General features: G+C 24.8%; 1 protein-coding gene across 1 annotated transcript in view; it reads right to left on the bottom strand.

Annotated features, from left to right (window-relative positions):
• The window catches only part of LOC105619175 (dynein heavy chain 1, axonemal-like), a 166,845-nt gene that overhangs the window by 31,829 nt on the left and 111,765 nt on the right, over positions 1–23,251 (bottom strand). The window contains exons 24-28 of the mRNA XM_012200702.1: positions 3,631–3,785; positions 2,484–2,723; positions 1,656–1,734; positions 1,012–1,213; positions 379–541 (exon numbers count right to left, since the gene is read on the bottom strand). Of these exons, the coding sequence (XP_012056092.1) occupies positions 379–541; positions 1,012–1,213; positions 1,656–1,734; positions 2,484–2,723; positions 3,631–3,785 (839 nt within the window). The remainder of the gene's footprint in view (positions 1–378; positions 542–1,011; positions 1,214–1,655; positions 1,735–2,483; positions 2,724–3,630; positions 3,786–23,251) is intronic.

Here is a 23,251-nt window from a genome sequence, read left to right as displayed (position 1 = left end):
CTGAAAAAATCATGTAAAGCTGTAAAAAAAAATAAAATTACGTAAGACTGTAAAAAAATACTTATTATAAATAATTTTTTTACAATGTAATTGAAAAGAATCTGCGAATATCGATTAGCAGAAATAATGTTTAATTTTTCCCTAAAGATCAACGTTTTAATCATTATTATTTTCTGTTTTTAGATTTTCTTCTTTATCTTTCTCTTTCTTATAGGAAATCTATCTGTGATTTAACATGTTCTTGTACATATATATATATATATATAAATTAAATTCTACATAAATAATTTTGATAAAAACTTAATATAAAATAAATTTTATTTTTTAATCTATTTATATATTTTTTATTTCATTCTAAATTTTATTCTAAATTTACACCTATAATCAAATACGAGGCCTTCTTCTGGAAATGGCATTTTATGCTGGGCATCCTTTTGTACTTTTCTTAACCAATCATTAAATATGCAGCGGCTTTTGTAATCGCAAGTTGCTCCTAATCCCCAAACAGTGGCGAAAGCTGCCCATGGTGACAACAAATCCGCTGTGTAATATAAACTTTGTAATATTGTTCTTAGTAATTTTGTATAATAAATATAATATTGAATTTAACTTTAAAAATATTAAAAATTTGCTAATTATCTTCATCTTCTAATAGCAATAATTTAAGGCATGATTAGTAATCATAATATTAATCATATTATTTTTAGTATTAATTTAAAAGTTTTCTAAAGTGAAATCTTCACACAGATTCGATCTTTAATTTAGATTTTGATGTACATATATTACAAGGTCTTAATGAATAGAAGCCGATAGTATGTAATTAAATTTATTGAACTTAACTAGACTTTGCTATAAACATGCGATAATTGCATGTTCTAAAGCATTAAAGCGGCTTAAAGCATTACTCTGAACTTGTTATTTGTGATAAACTTAATCTTTAACGTTACTCATATACAATATACAGTTACAATCGCATATTATGCTTACGTATAACATTTTGGAGAGCTAAACTCGGTGGTGCTTTTTCTTCACGTCCGACTATCGATCTAATTCTGAAGTTCATTAGATTTATATAAGATTGAACAACAGCGGAATCTACAGTTCTTACGATCTCTCGTAAACTCTCACGTACAATTTTCAGACCGGGAAGCACCAATTGAGTTGTTAACTCAGTTATTTCTTCGATGTAATCGTTCATCGTCTGCAGAAACAACTTTTCCAGATTAATTTTACGTAACTGCATTTTATATCTTGAATAATACGAATTATAATTACATTATACTCAAAATATACAAAATTCTATTTATTTATTGCTAACTGAAGGCATTTGATTTGAAAACTGGAAAATATGGAAATTGTTAATATTAAAAATTAATTTAAAATTATACTACAGAGTTTAATTTATACAATTTATTTTAGCAATTCAGAATCCATCATCAATATAAATTTTTATAGAAAAAAAGATATATTTAAAAATAATTACATAATTAAAATTAAATTTTAATTAAATAATATTATTTGTTAAAACAAGAGCTAATATTCTTTTCTTTATTTTCTATTATATATTTTCTATTATATATGTTATTGCTATATATTTAAAAATATATTTAAAAATAATATAATAAAAAATAATTTTGTAGAAAATGTTGATCTACCATTGGTAATGATCGTATCCAACAATCGATCAAAGGTTGCAAGCCTACATTTTCTGGTTCCATATATACCATACCACATCTATAATAATATATGTATACATCATAATCAATATATTAGATGATAATTATTTTAATTAAAATAAAAAACATATTTTATTTATTATCCCTGAGCAAGTTTGCCATTATGTGCATTATATTTTATTTTAATTTATATAATTACTTATTGTAAATTAAAAAATAGTAAAAATAATAAAAAAATAGTGTATATTTGTGTTATTTAATATCATCATCATATCATATCCTTGATCACGATTACACACACATTATATCTATCTGTTATATTTTAATTTATATTTTAATTTATATTTTTCTAATTATTTCTTTATTAATTATATATTTTATTAATAATTTTGTGATTAGTAACTATTATATTTTATTAGATTTTCTCTGTCAGATAATTTCTTTAGTCATTAATAATCATGATTAAGATATACTCAAATCACATAAAACGCAAAAGTTTTACATAATTCTTCTCTATTAATAGTTATAAGTTTTATTTACTGTCAAGTTGAATTAAAGCAGACAAATTTAATAGAAAGAAAATCATATTCTGAATATTTCAAAGAAAAAATTTTTATGCCATTTTCAATAATATACATTTCAATAATTAATGGTATAAAAAAGTTAAAAAGAGGAAGCTTGGAGGAAGATTTGCAGTATATGTACATTATATACAGTATATGTATATTTAATATATATATATTAATTTTATTCATTCTTCTGCAACTGTTAAGAAACTATTTAAAGTTTATAACATTTTTTCGTTACCTTGAAACTGTAGCCGGTGAGGCTACTCGAAGATCTGATACTTCAAACATTATGGTTTGAGTTGGTAGTAGTTTCATTATTTCCCCCGATGTGAGACAAAGCTTTTTATTATCGTCCAGGACAGTATTCAAATTCTCGATCCATACTACATCGACTGGTCCATCAAAAATATACCATCGTTTATCGCAATCTGCCGTTGCTATATCCGTTCGTATTAAAGTTGGTAATATTCCATCTGTCCTACAAATCGGACGTGTGCATTCAATATTCTAAATTTCGTGTCTATTTTAAATATTTTCTGGTTTTATCGGTATTATATAGAATTGCACTACTATTGCACTAACTAAATGGGTCATATAAATATGTCTTATATGCTAATTCAATTGTAATCCAAAGAAAAAAAAAATAATCCAAAGAATTTATCATAATATATATAAATATATAAATACATAATATATAGAAATATATTTTTTAGCAAATATTTTATTAAATTTAGCACATTAAAAAAATTATTTACAATATATTTATTTACAATAAATAAATATATATTAATTACAATAAAACTAAAAAATAGATCTAATTATATCCTGCAAATTCTACAATCTCGCGAATTTTACGGAAAAGTTTTAATGAAATAATTTTTTGGATTATAAAGCAAACGAAAACCGAAACTTTTATTGACGATTACCGATCAGATTGACCGATTGACGACCAGACTATAATTTCGATAATATTTCTTTTTTTCCTCTTTCCTTTTTATTATTCTCTTTTGTTATATATAAACATAATGGAAAAAGTTTTATTTAAATGAAACTTTTTTCAAAGAAATTAAATAATAGTTAAGTAAAAAATAAAGGAAAATATTTAGAAAGAAACTTTATATAAAATTTATCGATTTCTCATCAATGTGAAACTTGTAATTGTAATGTTTTAATAAAATAAATTTTGTTTTGATGAAATGAAAAATGTTTTAAATCTGTTGTTATATATCTTAAAAATTGTTCAAGTTTAAAAGCTTGCATTAATAATTTAAAAAAATACATAATGCAGAGCATGTATCTAATAATGTATCCAATAATTTTAAATTAAAGTTCTGTAATTTCGAAATTTTACTCTTTAATATAATATCGGGCAATATGTTATTTACCATTCATGTGTATCGAGATCGTACTCGCCATACAGTTGTCTCATTGTTATAGCCTTCGGATTCAATGCATACGTAATAACTGTTGTAAACGGCTTGCCATTTGGTTGCAATTGACCTTTCAAATTTGTACATGTGTGCTTTAAGACTTCGTAACACTGAAAAAATTCAGATATTATTTAATTACTGTTTCTATTAAAATCTGTATTTTTATTTTATATATAAAAGAGCAAAATAAAAAAATTTATATTTTATTTAATGCATTCAAAAAGACTTTATCAACATGTTCTTGTTTTTTGTTAATATCAGTCAGTAATATATCAAACTAGAGCTATAAACCGAAAGCATTATCGCAACAAATGTCTATGCGCATCAATGCTGTACGTAGAATGCTATTCAGAAATAGAAATGCTTAGTGCATAGTAAACTGTAAAATAGTTTGTATTACGTTTGTCATGCCATATTCGAAATTTGGTTTGGTTTGGATTGTGTGCAAAGTTTGTTTTCGAGTTATATCCGTTTCCACATTGCGTTGTTAGTCCTATTATTCAGTAAGTCAAATAACACATAATATTATATTATTCTATTTCTCAAAACTAATCAAATACAGATTGCATAAATATTTTATCATAGCAAATCTTAATTTAAGACAACTTTTGTGGTAATAATAGGTGATATAAAATGGTATTTACTTTTTTATACAAATATTAATTTAACAACTGTTAAAATTTTCATTATATAACATGTAATATAACTTATTAAACAAATGTAGTTTGTAGCGGGTGCAGAAGCTAGCAAACTGTTATTGCTCAACAGCGTAGCACTAAAATTACATTACTAACGAAGCCATCGAAAACTAACGTAGTAAGGGTTGTGATTGCAAAGATGATTAAAATTTAAATAAAAATATACATACGTTAAACAAATATATTAATTCAAATTATTATTTTTTAGAGTCAAATAATATTAAAATAAATAATATAGTTTTATATTTTTCTTAATAATACATTATAATATTTGATTCTTAAAATTTCTATAAAGTCTAACGAAAAAATTATATCCAATAGAATTTAAATACAAGACATTGCTTTTCTTCGTAGATTCAAAAATCGAAGTTATTATGTTCATTATACGTCGGAAATAAAATTATTATTAATTTTTATGTACATATTTTATTTTCGGCTTAGAATTAGTCGATAAAATCGAAATGATATATTTATGTGTCCTTTTTCTTTTTAAAAGAATGTCTGGTAATTAAATCATTAAAGATCTTTTATTTATTATAAAAAATTAACCTAATGTTGTCTCAACAAAATGGATTTAATGCAGTTCGCATTATCGATTATCAAGTTTATGAAAAAGCTGAGCATTTACTAATGTTTGCTAATGTAATAACGATAATCAATAATTCATACATAATTAAACATATTCAATATTTGGTAGATATCATGCATTCATATAGAAATTATTGGAAATGTAGAAGAAATTTACTATAGTAAGAGATTTGTCATATGAAAAGAATGATTTTGTTAAAATACTTAAAAAATTAGCTAAATAAGATAGATCTGCAGAAAATAATTTTGTTCGACATTAAAATAATTGTGTAGAATGCTCAAGCTAATCATTAAAATGTCAAAATTCACTCATGCTTGAATACGCTACATAATTATTTTAATAGTCTCACAAAAGTATTTTAGATCTATATTTAGCTAAAATTTAAATACTTCAGTAAAATTGTTAGATTTTTCGTGTAGTTTCATAAAAAATGATTTAATTCCAGTTTCTATAATGTATCCAATATCTGATTTTGAAAAATCATATCATAAAGAACCGGTATTTTTTGCATTAAAAATTTTTAACATTAAATATTTAAACTTTAAATTGAAATTGCGAAACAAAATTCTGTTAAATTAAAATTGATGTATCATTTATTAAAATATACTTATATTCCAAAAATTCTGTGAAATATTGTTGATTTATAATATAAAAACCTATTGAAGCTTTTACCAAACCTATTTGATAAAACCTACTCTCATTAAACAAAAAATTTATTATATATATATCAAATAGGTTATTTTTAATACTTCTCCTAATATAGAGAGTCAGAAAATTTCACGTAGATGATAATGAGGAATCTTTTACGACTCAAAAAAACTCAATTTATTTCTAATCGAAATTCAAATGAGATGCTTTTCACATGGAACTTATAACAGTATTTTTTTCATACGTCAATATTATATTTTCGCTTATGCGAAGATATTGAAGATTCTTTAAATCACAGTGCCACGATGGTTTCCGATTTTATCTAAAATTAAATACGTATATAGTACGAATTCTTTTCTCTCGTTATTATTTTCTGAAAATCGCGAGACATGTAATAGTGCGAAACCAACGACGCTGGCGACGTCGATGTCAGCGGCGTCCGTCGAGACGCCGGCAGGATCTCTATAAAGCGCATGCGGCGAAACTTTTTGGCTAGCACAGATGCGTTCATAGAGTGGTCCGCTCCCCCAGTTTACCCGTCGACGTTTCTCAACGCACGACGCGTACATTTTCCTACGTTTTGACAGTTTTAATTAAGTGTAAAAATTGCGAAATAAATTTTTCGCACGCGTGGTGTTTGGTGGATCGTATTTTAAAACTTATACCATTTTTTACTGGAGCGTTGATTCCTCGTTAGAAAATCAAAGGGTTTAATTCCTCAAGGAAATAATCAAAAGATTTCTGGACGTTCCATTTGTGTAAGATAAATTTAAATACAAAAAGTGCAAATTTTAGAATGAATGCTGTTTTTATCGAATTTTTTGAAAATTTAGTTTTTTTTTAAATCTTTGAATAAATCTGATAGTTTGATTATCGCATCGATAAAACTGACAGTAAATTCTCAGTGATAAATGAAACATACATTTTCAAGCATTTTTTGCGACTTCCCTTCAAGTTGAATGGAAATTACGGATTTATTACATTTTCTAATTACGATTAAAGCTACAAAAAAAATTTGAATATCGGAAATCTTTTGACAAGATTTTAATCGTACAATTTCAGTATCAAGAAAAAGAAATCGGATTTTCAGCTATTAAAGGGATTAAGGATCGATAAAAAGGAACGAGACGACCTTTTGTGGAATTTTAATCAAATCATGAAAAAATATCAGATAAAGTGAAAATTCTTGAATGTATTTGCGATAATGCTATGCAACGTGCTACAACAGGAAGATATATTATATCTTTAATCTTCGTCTGTGAATTTTCTACGTGTGGTGACGAACGAGAAAATGAGAGAAGGCAAAATTAAAATGATAAAAGTGTGTGGAGAAAATTAAATACTAGAAATGATCTTATTCTCTGTGACACATGACTTAAAAGTGCCGCTGGTAATTTTACATCTTCTTTGTTTAAAATTACATATTTTCTATTTAAAGAACAATATACTTCGTGTTGAATGATACATACGTTTGAATTAATAATACAATTTAATTAAACGGTAAGTCAAATGCCTGTAAAAAATCGGATGACATAAATGGTTTTATTCTTTGTAACATACGATTTAAAAGTGCCGTTGGTAATTTTATATCTGTTTAAATATCTTGTTTAAAATTACATATATTTTCTACCTTATTAATTAACTTAAGTTATAAATATTAATTTAACAATTTGATAATAGCTCGCATGATGCGAAAAATTCAATAATCCGAAAAATTCAACAAATAAGAAATGTTTATATGAAAATTACTTTAATAGATATTAAGGTTTAAGTATAATTTAAAAGATGTGAGTATAAATCAATACTGCATCTTTTCAATATGATATTTGGAGAAATATTAAACTCTTTTAAATTATAATTGTTGAGCCAAACTATGTACTAGAAATTCGAAATTTATCCAAGGTTGAACGAATAACGAAGTAAACTGTACAATGAAATTACATTCTTGCGAAAACGCTTATCAACTCTATCATATTTCCGCGTTTATCCCGCGATCAAGTAATGTTACAAACTGCGAGAACAGCTTTTAATATGTTAAACGTATCGATTTATAATAAGTCGCATGCGAAATAAATAAAAAGCAATAGTTAATTTAATTAAGAAATCAATTATAGAATGCTATTGAGCGCACTGTTAATGCATTACGTTTTTCTTTTACACCACGTTAATGAAAATGCGAGGAAATGTATTGAATTGCGACCGACGAGGCGTTTTTATTCTTATTAATATGATACATTATGCGGATAAAAGTTTTGTATGAAAGATGAACTGTATTATATGAAATTTTGCGCGTGAATTATTGTCATCCACTTGTATTTAAATCCATTTCGATAATTGCTTTTGATACCATACTCTACTTGTAAATTGTAAGTCAATTCAATTAACTTACATATTATACAGTTTAATGTGGAATTAACTTGGATATCGAATTTATGTTAAAACTATATCATCAGAGCACTATCTATTAAGATACAACTCAATAACTTAACATATTATATTGAGCTTAACTGGCGTGAATATAATGATTTCACGATTTCCTCAAAATTGAATTAGCACACGCTTTGGTGAAGCCAAATGATGAACACAAATTACCTATCGTGAAATCCGAAAAATAGCTAGTAAATTTGCGGTTAAATGAAATTGAATCTAATTGCAGACGGAATGCACGCACGTGAAATTGCATTGTTGAAATGCATGCAGTTGCGAACGTAATTGAATCGAATGTAATCAAACTTAAAGTGTAAACGATTCATTATGTCACCCAAATGGACATTTAGACAGAAAAAATATTTGCTGAACGAAAACAAATGTCCGAACACAATCCTGGGCTCAATACCGATGGTTCATGTCAGCGACGTTGGAAAACCTCCAACTAGCCGCACATTTGTCCGAAGTGGAATGCGTCCGCGTTGCAATCAGTGTGTCAGATCAAATAACCTTTTAGTCTAATATTGTAGATTTTTTTTAAAGCCAATTAGATAAAGATGTATAGATTTTGATGTGAATCCAACATCTAATTTTTGATCTAATATTACAGGCTATTATTAATTACTTAAAAAAATTTTAGAAAAGCTTCATTTTTTTTGTCATCACTAAATAATTTTTACGCAGCGTCACATTGAACATTTGTGAATTAGAAAGAATCTTTGTCGACTAACATGTTATAGTGCTTATTACATATAATTCGAATATTTAACATAATTCTGCGTGAACATTATTGTGGTTTATGTCAACCATATCTATGACTTTGACAGGCCTTCGTCAAACACGCAATATATGCGACCTTATCCAACAAATTTTATCAAATTGACATTTGAATTATGCGCTCTGAGAAAGAACTGGGAATTCTCGATGGACAATCACTTTGCCTACGGCATTCGATTCCATACTTTGTGATCTACACTGACCTGATCTATATTAATAACAACATCATATCAATGAGTCTGGAGAATGGCGAATAATATTGCAATGTGTTTTTTAAACACTGATGTATTTTGCACATTGCGACCGACTAAGTTGATTTCTTGAAGTGACGAGCATCGAAAGAAGTACCATTTTTTTTCTATCGATATTATCTCACAATCGAGAGCAATCATGTTCGTGTTTCAAAAATTACGGAGTAAAGATTTGAGATGTCAACAAATACCGGGGACAATTGACGGCCTATCGCGATTTCGAAGATCAGCATCGCCGACGGATTGGTCGAACCTAACATTCTACGATTATCAAAATCACAGTCTTGACACGATTTTCGACATAGAAGAGGAGTCGGATAGCTTTTGCCCCTCGCTCTACTTTCTTCTGGATTTCTGTCATCTGTACTACATACCATCCATTATTTTATTGGGCTTGGTAGGCAACCTGTTGTCATGCGTGGTTTTCCTTAAGACGCATTTAAAGCTACGCAGCTCCAGTTACTATTTAGCGGCATTAGCAACCGCTGATTTTAGCTTTCTCATGTCCCTGCTTCTCGTCTGGCTTAATAGCACGATCGGATGGAAAGTCTTTAACAATAATGGCTGGTGCGAAACTTTGGTGTATGTAAGCGCAGTTTGCAGTTCACTTAGTGTTTGGCTAATCGTCGCCTTCACCGTCGAGCGATTCATCGCCGTACAGTATCCACTGCATCGACCGCATATGTGCACCGTAGCGCGTGCAAAGACCATCATTCTGATATTAACGATCCTCGCCTTAGTCAGTCACTCATACTCCTTCGTTACTGCTGGGGTGGTAAAAAATCAGGGCGGAGACGAGGTGTGCGAATTGAAGATTGAGTACCTAGAAACTATGCAGATCATTAGCATTATCGACAGTATAGCAAGTCTGATCGTGCCACTTGTACTCATCATCGTGATGAATACCATGATTATGAGAAATCTTCTGAAGTTTGGCAGGCGATTCAATCAGGAGCCCGGTTACACTACAAATTGTCCCAACAGGGAGAAATCTGACATCAATCTTAATCAAATCCCGGTAAGTTTCCTTCCTGGAGAACTTCTGTTCAAAATAGCGTTTTGATGTTTTATATGCATGCAACTAATTCGTATATGCTATTAGCGGAAAACATAGATTCTTTTCATGTTGTCTTCTATAGACTGCTTTTCTTAAAGAAATAAAGAAATCTTTTATCTTATATTAAGTTATATATTGTAATATTGTAGCATAATAATAACTTTATTGTAAAAAATTTTAATTCGTTATGTACATTGATTAAAGCTTTTTTCTTTTCTTTTACATTATGTAATACTTTTATATTAAAAAATTTCATGTTAAATGAATTGTATATTGATTTTTCTTTAAAACATTTATAAACTATACTTATATTGACATTATAATATAAATGCATTTTGTTAAAACAAATTTTGTTAATGTTGAGATTAATCCAAGATAATTATAATTATTTGTGAGCAAGTATAAAGAAATTAGACAGATTAATTAATTTTTATTAAAAGCTAACCCTCAAGAAAAAATTTTTATTTTATTAAAAAATATTTTTCTGATAAATATTAAAACAATATATATGTCAAAATTTAAAATTCAATAAAACTTTAGTAAAACTAATTTTATATTATGTAATATTTTCGTTACTTTAAAGCTTTTAATCACTTACAGTGTTTGCATATATGTCATGTATATATGAATGTCTCCCACTTATCTGATACGTTAAGTGGATTAATGCATATGCACAAGTGTTTAATGTACGTTGCTCGAGTTATTGTGACAGTTTGCATTTACATCATTATACGTATGTACATAGTAGGTTAGTCTATTGGATAACTGAATAATATATAATTATAGTGCATTTATATGCATTTTCATAATTTTGAAAAATTTAATGTGTGAAATAATGTTACGAAAATATAATTTAATTATTAAGTAATTACAAAATTTCGTATGATTTGCATAACATTATTAGAAAATATGTGCAAACATTATTTTTTATGATTTTCTTGGATTCATCGCTGTTGGAGTTATGAAACCTCAGAATTTGGCATATAGCACTCGTATATATCAGTATCTTACCACATGTGTTGTCATAAATCTTAATAAGTAAACATTGAAATATTGAGTTCTCCGCGATCAACCATATACGCTATTCACACGGCTAGAGCATCAAGGCAAGCATGTAATCCGAAACATCAACAAATCTGGAAATAGTTTACACTCGGCTATGCTTCAAAGTCGTATTACATTAATGGAAAAGTAATAAAAAACATTCATAAATCGATTTACAATAAAAATAAACAGGATCTACCTCGGCTGAGCAATTAATTTATTATATTAATAAATATGACATGGAATATGTGCCGTACAAATAATAAATACAAATAATAAATAGTCGCTAATTTCTAAATGGAGTGGCTAAATATTTAAATACCACATCAATATTTTTTAATTTATCAAATGTAGGTTTTTTTTATTGTGGTTCGATATCTTTGCTGCCAATAAAAAGTGTGTCGACATATGCTATTAGAGAAATGTGCCACCTCCGAATGTGGTTTGTGGACTATTTTAGACCGACGTATAAATACTCTCGCACCTTACATAACCAATCGCCATTCATCTTTACGGATCAACGTGCGTGCATTGCTTTCTACTGTTCGTTGTTTATAATCGTGACTTGGTGTGTGTTATCGACATATTATGAATTGTGTGGAATCTGCTTTTTGCCATTGATATTACTATCAGTGGGTGTAAAGAGGCGGAAAAGATTGCTACATCTTGATATATCATATTACAAATTAGAGGCATCGTTATAATCCATACGAAAGGAACATATCCATAAAGTATATTTCGAAAAATATTTATCGAAAGATAAATTTATTGTGAGAGATATTTAGAATTTTTCTTCGCGTGTGTAGAAATATGCGTGATGAAAGATATTTATCATAAAAAGTATATTTCTCGTAAAAAAATATTTATATCTGTATCTTGGTGTTGATATTATTGTATTTTGTTAAAATAATTTTGTGGAAATTATTTAATTTTATATATATTTTAAACTTTACAATAGTATAATTATGAAATATATAATAAATATATAAATAAAAATATGTTTGTATTCTTGATTCTGACTTCAATATACTCTACTAATAATGCCATTTATATTTAGATTAAATTAAAGCCTATTATAGTAAATATCTGTATACACCGTCCTATTGTTTGATTTTCCATCATCAGAAGCATCGAGGAATGAAAGTCGTTTCATAGAGATGTTCTGTAATATGACAAAAATACTCGTTTCTTACAATTTAATTTAAACAGGCAAGTATTTGCATTTTCTTTCACGTTAATGTCGACTGTTTAAATGCTATGTACATAGTTTGAAATTCTCAGAATGTTTAGTAGAAAATAACAACGCGCAGTTGATTTCCGCATTTGATCAGTCATTTTAGTATGCATAATTTTAGAATTCTTACAATTAAAATAACAAACAAGGAGAAATCGATATTTCAACAAAGAGATTATGATTTTCATTATTGTTTTTCAAATTGTGTACATACGATATAAAAGAACCAGATATAAAATTATATAATATATATCATATAATAAATAAACATAAAATAAACATATAAATATAAAATATAAAATAAACATATAACATATAAATATATATAAATAGAAATGTTCTAAATAGTATGGAACATTACAACGTTGCTGCAATATTGCTGGAATGTTCTATGTTGGGAAAATTATTTATAATCAAGATTGGAGGCACACATTTTGTTGTAAAATAAAATTACAAAGTTATTTAATAAAAATCTGTTCTATTCTTAAATTATTTTCAAATAACATAGAGAAATTCTTTATATTTAATTCTACTGATACAAATTAAATGATAACTATATATTTAAATTATCTTTTTTCAAGAAAAGATATAAAAAGTACTTAAAATTATTATATTATTTCTTTAATCACACATAAATTTTGAAATTTAGTCATTAGGAAATCAAGAGTTCATTGCTGTTAATAAACTCGTTATGCATGCAAATATCGATTTTCATGTTATGATGTTTATTTGTACGCTTCAGGTACTCAATCATATTATAAATTTCTCGACGCAATTCAGAAGAGACTGAAACTATCGTCTTTCATAGGACAGATTGAATTCTAGTGACTTATCGCTTGAGAACAAATTAATTTTAAAGTCACCGTTTCTCTTACCGAAAATTAATATTGGAAGCAGTATAAAGTTTATTTTATAACGCATAGAGATAATTTTAAGAAAATAAAATCATTTTATCGAACTGATCGAATAAAAGGCAATGATGACAATATATATCTAATTAAAGAATGCGACATGCAAATTGATTATTGACTAAAAATATTGATTTTTAGCATAATTTGATTATAATATAAATTTATATGTTTTTTATATAAAAGAGAATTTATAAAAGAGAATATATGAGAATATACTCATATAAAAATTATTTATATAGCCAAAATTATAGCTCTGAGCCAAAACCTGAAAAACTAAATCAGTACTTCTTGATATACATATGAAAGAAAAAAATAATATTTGTAATACAGGAAAGTGCTGAGAAAATTGTTGATTACAATAAAATGTTATACAAAATATTGTATTGCATATATGACATGTTTCAACTTTTATTTATTTCAATATGATCAAATTTGTATATATTTATGTTAATTTCCGTGATGCATTTTACATATAGATATCTACACAACAGCCATTTTTAATAAGTAAATATTAAAATTTTTTGTATCACACTTTGTCTAATCCAGGACCAACGACGAGATGATTACTAGCTTCAATTTTTAATTTGTTATTTATCGTTTTGTTTTTTTTATTATTTTTATTTTATATATTTTATATATTTTATCTATTTTTGTTTGTTTATTTTTTTCAGTATCAAACAATGTTTTATTTTATATTTTTTTATATTATAGTTTATATTTTATATTATAGTAGATATATTGTATTATATACATATGTACGTAATGTTATAGTTAGTGATTTAAAAAATATTAATATATGTTTATTAAAAATGGCTATCATGTACAAGTTTGTGATTGAATAAAAAAAAAAAATATAACGATGCATATGTATTTCGATGAATATGTATTTCGTATGGCATTTTATTGTTATCAGCAATTTTTCCAATATTTCCTGATATTTATTTCTCCATAAATGTTATTTTTCTCTTTTATATACGAAGAAACATTGATGAATTAGATTTCGATTCAGAGCAAATTTTGATTTGATCCTCTTTTGCTACAGTTATATATTTGAAAATAAATTGATAAGTTTTTATGATATTAACAAATAATTATTAATCAGCATGCAGGATTAAATGAGAATTCTTTCTTTATGTTGTTTAGGAAATAATTTAAATAGATTTTTATAACGTAAAAGATTTTTACAGTGATATTTTTTAAAAACATTAAGAGAAATCAAAGTATTAAAGATGATACGTGATGATGTGCAAATCGAAGGATCAATGAAAAGATCGATTTAAATCGATTGGTTGCATTGACCATGATTATTTGCATAATTATATTTTGATATACTTTGCTGTTACTACCAATTAATTTTATAAAAACAAATGTTTAACATAATAACTACGAGTACAATATTGATTTTAAATAATGTTTTAATACGATATCATAAATCGCGAATGTTGCGAAATGCGATAAACGGAGTTCGGATGTTACAATATGTTAATTATTTCATATTTAATCTCATTTATATTTGTGCATTACTATAGAAATCTTATTCTTTTTGTTCTAAGTGTTGGTTTCATCGCTACGTAGTTTGTAATATATAAGATTACGTGTACATTATGAAATAAAATGTTAAACATAAAGGAAAATACTATACAGAATTTATATATATATATAATATATATATATAATATATATATATAATATATATATATAATATATATTATATATATATATATAATTTATATATATATAGCCATATTATTCATTGCATCTCTATTAATTTAAGAAAGAGGATGTTCTGATGTTCTAAATCACCATTTGCAATGTTGTAAGAAAGTAAAGTTACAGATATTTAAACAGCATTAAGACAGATTCCATCAGCAAACTTGTATAACATTTTATTGAACGAAATATGTCCATAATTATTATGTTGATCGTAGTGCTGCTGTTTATTATTAATTAACTGCTGCTATATCATCTCAATAACAAGAATTGAAGATAAAAAGATGTAATGACACCATAATGTAAGATTATATTAATTTATGAAGATTCGATTCTCTCTGTATATTAAAATGCAATTATTTTCTAAATAATATTATCGATACATAAAAATTAGAAATAATTAAGATGTTTTCAGTATTTATATGTTTTCATTATTCTTCTTATTTTATGTATTTTTTTGTTTTGATGACTAAATTGCATAAATAAAACAATTTAATTTAAAATATTATCGTAGAACAATTTTATAAAATATAAAAGTATTGTAAAAGAAAAAGAAGATAATGATTTCCTTAAAAATAAAATTAACGAGCGGGATAATTTATGTATTTTACATTCTCTTTTACATGTATTTCCGAATAAATCTCACATTTCTAATTGAAAGAAGAATTGGATATATTCCAACTGATATGAATTTTTTACATTGCCTTTTCAATATTGTCTTTTTAACAAATATTGAAAAAGAGCATAATCTACTTCAAGCGAAACCGTATTATTTATATCCTAGTATTAGGGACAAAATTTCAGCGATTATGCCTTTTTATGTCATGAATTCAATCACGAAATATCAGTAATATTTCGAAATATATTCGAATAATTTTTTCATAGATTTATTTAATACATATAATATATTTATTTGGTGTTATATAAGTTAACAATAGTTAAAAATATAGAGTCAGAAATTAAGAATTTTTAATCAAATAAAAAAATAATTTGTTCAAATTTAATTAATTAATAACCTTAGAGAGCCATAGAATTAAAGAATATTAAATGAAAATAACATTTTTATTTAATGAATGAAAGTTTTATTAATGAATAAAATCAATGCTTATATATAACTTAAAATATAGCTTTAATCATAAGTATAAAGTATCCTCACAAATTAAACGATTAACAAAAAATGAATTAAAAACAGTATATTTATTAAAAACTAATATTTATTTTTATAATAACTTCAGTATTTTATTAGTCTTTCATTTATTTCTATTATCATCTTTTCCTAGAAAATGCAATAAATTAAGAATGTTTTATATACTTGGCTGTAATATAATTATATAATGATATATTTTGTTAGTTTAATATTTATTTACACATTTCAAGTCAACCGATAATTTTTTACATTCTTTCTTAACTATATTTTTAAAATATATTTTAGACTTAAAACAAAATAAAAATAAATTGTCATTTGTCAATTGCTTCTTGTTATTTTTTTAAATTTTTACTATTTTTTTTTTAATATAGTGCATATTGGTTTACAAAAAAAAAATTTTTGCAGGAAAAGTTTTTTAATTTATTTCTAATTTTGTAAATATTTCTTAACTTTAAGATTAGCTTACTAACTATGTTTATCTTTTTCTTGGTCTTAATTTTAGAGTCAGAAAAGAATTAATTTAACTGAGTTTAACCAACATTTGCATAACAAAGCAGAGAGACCTTTGATTATCAGAATGTTGAGAAAGACTTCATTTTCAAAGGAATTACTTAAATTATCTGTACATCACACATATTATTTGTAAATAATTTTAATTATATACCTTTTATACCACAATCTCTTTGTAATATAATAGATTGTGTACGTAGTCAGACTAATTGATGTACAATTTCTCAATATGTAATCGATGAAGAATTGAATTTACATTCACAATGATAATACCATTTTACATTTATCTCATCCTGCTTAAGAAAAAATGATGTAAATTTTAAAGAATTTTTTGTAATATTTACATTATAAACATTTGTGTGGTCATTAATCAGTTAATAGATTAATTATACTTACTTTATTTATAAAACGATAAAATAAATACACAGTCTGTAAGTACTAGTACTATTAATGAAACTAGAAATTATACATGTAATATTATAGTGGATTTTGAAATTATTTCGGATTTGGAATTATTCAAAAAAGAAATTTAACTTTTTTTTTTAACATAGATATAATGAACATAAAAATGTAGTATAAAATAAAAATATTGCTTTATGTATATAAAATACACGGATTTTACAAATTAGTAAATTATCTGAAATTAGTTTATATTTATATTAATTATAAAGATATGACTTTAAGACAATAATTAATATACAACATTATAAGATGTAGCACTTATTTATTATAATATTATTTCATAAAATAATATTTTAGATATTTTATATATTGAATTTGAATGTTTATTTACAAAATAAAGTTTAATTATAAAGTAAAATTACCACGTCCATTACTACGTTTTTTGTAACATGAAATGACTTCAAGTGCCATGATTCAGATGTATTCGATTTACATCAACCACAACGTGATTAATTCAAGTGTCAATAAATTAATTCTATATCAATAGTGATACAACTGTGAGAATATTACGCGTTTCTGTATATATTATAGCATGTATTATCAATGACATAAATCACATGATGCACAGTTTGTACAAAAAACTTTATTTTTTATTTATCTTTAAATTATTTTAATATTATTACTGTAAAAAATTTTCATATAGATATAGAAATTCCACAATAAAATAAATAGTTGATTTTTCTAAAATGCCTGATTATAATAATAAATATTTAGTTTCTGTAAGCTTTTAACTTTTAAGATAAAATAAAGCGGGGCTAGTTATGCATGCACAACATTTTTCCCAGTAACTAAAACGCGTATAAACACATTTATGATTGTGAAAAATAGCGTAAAAATGCAGACTATTGCGCTCAATATGATATTCTGTATCCAGCTATGGTCAAACACGTGCGCTTTTCTGTTTTTATGCATTAAAAATAAAAAATATTATATAACTATGTGTGTTAATTAGTTCTTGAATTAATTAAAAACTTAATTTAAAACCAGATGTATTTTTTCATATAAGTTATTAATATATTAATTTTTTTAATTTTAACATTTAAATTGCTATTTTTAAATTATAAAAAGTATATTTTAGCTAACACTGGTAAAGAAGGATTAGACAGGCTATGTATTCTATTCTAACTTAATATTATAAACTAAAGTGCTGAAACGAAATCTGTCTTCAGTGATGCTTTTATTATATATGTATTAATGTGTGTGATTAAAGATATATTTTAATTTTCATTAAAAAATAAGTTTTTGATATTATTTTAATTTTATTAATATATTAAAGCATATTTTTGAATTGAACTTTCTCCTTTATGAAAAATTAAGGATCTATAAGTGCTTATTGAGCCAGATAAACAAGCAACATATTAAATTCTGATTAATGTATCATAATTGAAGATTTATAATAATTTGAATAAAAAATTTCTTAACTGACTTTATCCTAGTGTAATTGATATCTGTTACACGGCACTTAATCGGATTTAATAATTCGTTATAAAATTGGCTAATCATAGCTGTTTCTCGGAAGAATGGAACGATTATAATTAGCCAATTTCATAACTATGAATATTATTATAAACTCGATTAAGGCGTGTAAATGTAGTCTAGGACAACAAAAATTAATTTTATCTCGTAATATTTTTTTATGAAAAAAAATTTAAAGTGATATATACTTAATAAATTATATAATCAATAAATTATATCATTTATATTATATTTTTAGATAAACAATTTGTAAAATTTAAGCAGCATACAAATAAGTAATCTTAAAATGTTTTTGCGTATTATATTATTTATCTTACTGTACAAACTAGATAAATTATTTATAAGAATAATAATAATAATAACAATAATAATAATAATAATAATAATAAGAAAAGAAGATTAAAGAAATTAATTTAACTTTATAATAATATCGTGTGTGAGCTAAAACTTCATCAAAGTAAATCTTACGTTTGCTAATTCGCTATCTTACTTTTCGCGCTATCTAATTGGTTCGTTAATTTAATAATGTATTTTTGCTTTATAGAAGGCTTTGTAAGCCGAAACGTTTGTAATTTTATATTTTTTATATTATTTTATTAATTATATTTAAATTATTATACAGTATTTACATTACAAATTATTATACAGTATTTATGTTATGTTAATTGTATTAAAGTCAGTGTAATTGTAAACTCGAAATAAGCCAGATTTTGTTTAATTTGTTTAAATTTTATTTTTAAAGAATCATATTTTGAAGCTTATCATCAAAATATTCCAAAAATAGAAAGTATAAAAAATAACATTTGAAAAATAGTATTAAAATTTTTTGGAGCAGAAGCTTATATTTAAACTTATACTTAAGAAGCTTATATTTTCTAATTAATAAGAAAACAAATTTACTATTAGATTGTTTTTGTTTATGGTAAATTTAATAATGTGTATTATTAAATATAGACATATGCACATTTTGCATATCAATATGAAAATGAAAAATGCATAAATTTATATATAAATTTTATACAAATTACATTTACATTATAAATTTTATATAAATTATCCATACTTAACGTTTAAATTTTAATTTGCTTTTTAATTTAAATTTTAATATTATCAATTAAATTATTTAAATTTACGAGGCTATTTAAATTCGCTGTTATAACTGCGGTGATAAAAGGTGCGATAGTTCATCGAATATTGATGTGATAATTTATCGGGTATTACACATTAATATGCATAAAATACATTTGTAACACATGAAATGCATTCCTGTTTGTGAAAATAAATGGACACTGTATCGAATATGTCTTCTCTTAGGTTATACATTTTGTATGAACATGAAATGTATCAGAATGGAATTGATTATACCACCGTTTTACTGGTTGTTTGAAATTTCTCTACAAAGCATTTCTATGAGAAATGATGAATAAATATATATATTATATATAGTTATTTATTTAATACAAAACGAGATATAATAAAAAATAATATTAAATAGATAAATGGCTTTCCTTAGACTCATTTACATGATACGATAATTTATCGAATTGATCGTTATGTCAAATAGATTTTTTTATCGTGTTCTACGTAAAATGTATGCAATACATTTTACATGTGTGTTCACACGATATAATTGTCGAATATTATTTTTAACCGATTCAGTAATTTTATCGTGCTGCAGTAAAATTATTGAATCGATTAAAAATTACATTTTGTCACTACACTGAAAAAATATGTTTTAATAAATATTTATTTGAACAGAGCCAACTAAAAATTTATTTACAGTAAATAAATATTTACTCAATTAAAAAAAAGTTGTAAAATTAAATTAACAATTCTTGTACTAAATAAATATGTTTTCATATTTAATAAATATTTAATTGGTACTATTCAAATAAATGATTTATTAAAACTTAAAATATTTTTTTTAGTGTACAAACTATGTGATGATGTGATAAAACAACTAAATCGATCGTCAGTGACGCACATATTGTAGTGGGCATGTTTAGAGCTGCAGTCCGATTCATACTCACACAGGCATCATTTGTCCCTGTTTAACTTTGGTAAACAGCAAGAACGAAATTATTCCATGAATGTTATGAGTATGAATCGGACCGCAATCCACAGATGATATGGTTATCCTACCGATCCGACATTTCTACTATAAAGCGCAGCATTCTAGTCAGCTGTTTGACAAAACGTCTCACAGTTAGCTAATCTGCAAGTGTATAATTTTGTGCTTATATATATATATATATATGTATTGCTATTATAATAGAAGATATAAAGAACTTTTAATAAGTTTAATAAAAGAAAGATATTGCAATATATGATAAAACGTTGGATTTATCGCGGAAACATCGAGAAATTTTAATTTATCTTTCCTCAGACATAAGTGTCCGATACAACGCCAAACGATCTCTAACTTACAACAATATGTATCCAATATTTTTATTAATTATTTCGTGATAACAGCAAAATAATAAAATTAAATTTTTACTTTGTTACTTTCTTATTTTTCTTACACATATACTATTTCTTCTCTCTCTCTCTCTCTCTCTCTCTCTCTCTCTCTCTTTCTCTTTCAATTATTCTTAAATGAAAAAATAAAAGCTATAATATTAAACTGTGACTAAAATAATAATTCACAGGATTAATTTTATATATGGTCTTGTACTTGAGTCTTATAAATTATGAATATGATTCATCTTCATTTTCAGCTTTATATCTATTTGATAAGCATTCGCGCGCAATAATGATCATAGATTTCTTTGTTCGTTAATTTATTCAAAGATCTTTTTTTGTCACAAAAAATTTTATTCTATCTTTTTATTTAGAATCATGAAAATTCTAATTTTAATTTCAGAATTCACAAGTGATTTTTATATCTGATTCGTAATCCAATATCAGTTAATATCAGTCAGCAACACGAAAATATAAAAAATTATTTCTTCTCTGTAAATAAATCTATTGTATTGTGTGTCACTATTGATTTTATTAGTTTTTAAATCTTTTATTTAGAAGTTTAGAAAATATTTCCATTCATCAATAAACGATAGTTTATCATTCTAACATGTATATAACAATTATTACTGGATATTAAGAATTATTAACACATAAAATTTATCATTCGTATTAAGATTAGATTAAAAGTAGATTAGTTTAAAAGACCGTATCATTTCTGATATATCTCGATGTTATACACAACATCGCAGAATAAAGAACGCATAAAGAACGTAGTCCAAGTGTAAGAAAAAAATTATGCCGTAACTAGTCAATGTAATAGCAATAAGTAATGCATAATTTATCATGATTAGTAATTGAAGATGAAAGTATATATTCATTATCATGGTCAATAAGTAAAAATAAAAATATAAATGTCGAAACAATGAATAAGTATTTACTCAATTAATATTATATTATAGACAATATTATTTTATATTATAGAGTCATCTTTATATTTAATTGCAAGAAGTTAAGCAACTTTTTAACTAAAAAATTGGAAATACTTTCGAGAGTTTGTTTATTTACAGAGGTTTATTTTATCTGGCCAGACAAAAAATTTCTAAGACTTAATTAACAATTTATTGCTGTATCAATGTACTATTTTTAATATACATATAATGATAAAATACTTCATTATTCTAGACAAAATATATTATAAGTTATTAGGTGTGGAAAAAGTTCGTGGCGTTTTTCCCGTTACATCTAACGAGAAAAACGCCATGAACTTTTTCCAACACCTAATATTTAAAAGCATCATACATAAATTAATTATACTACTGTAATTAATTATACTACGTATAAGCTAGATTATAATCAAATTTTATTTCAATTCTTTCCCTCTCTTTCTCTCTTTTCCTTTTTTAAAGAATTAATATATTTTTTTAATTGTTTATATTTAAAGATAGTAACAAATTTTAACAATAAGATATTTAATTACTTATATACTATTTTAACATACATACATACGCGTTATATAAATACATTACGTAACTAGAAAAATATGTGTATTTCTTTCCAACTTTTCATTCTTCTTTACGTGGTTAAAGAATGAAACTAAATAGAATTGTATAATTTATCATTTATAATCTTTAATCGAAGTACTCTTTATTATGCAATTGTACAAGGTATGTTTTGTTTCAAAGAAAACATTAAATTCATTATTATTCTATCGAACTAATATTTTAAAATATATAATAAAATATTTAAAAATATAATCTAAAAAAATAATTTTTTTCTCCTACAAAATTTTTAATTTCCTTTAACTTTGATTATTCCTCTTACAAACTGTCAAAGTAATATTATTAATTTTGACAAAACGATTTAAAATCATATTTTGAATTATAATTCGAAACTATGATATATTTCTTTGAAATATTTTAAATATTTTAAATAGATCTTTTTTTAATTATTAATTTTGTATTTAGATTAAAAATTAAATTAAATTTTAAAATTCTTTCTTTTTTTAGTCTCTCTCAAATATTTTATACAATCAATTCTAAAATGATATAATAATCAAATAATAATAAAATGCTCACATTTTTTTATGTTTAATTTTCAAAATTAATATAAAAATTAGTCAGATTAAAACATTCAACAATATTTTATTTTTGTATTATTCTCTCTCTCTCTCTC

This window comes from Atta cephalotes (genome assembly GCF_000143395.1).
Source record: "Atta cephalotes unplaced genomic scaffold scaffold00019, whole genome shotgun sequence".
Taxonomy (NCBI): domain Eukaryota; kingdom Metazoa; phylum Arthropoda; class Insecta; order Hymenoptera; family Formicidae; genus Atta; species Atta cephalotes.
Note: the sequence above shows the minus strand (reverse complement) of the source record. Positions and strands in the feature narration are given on the sequence as shown.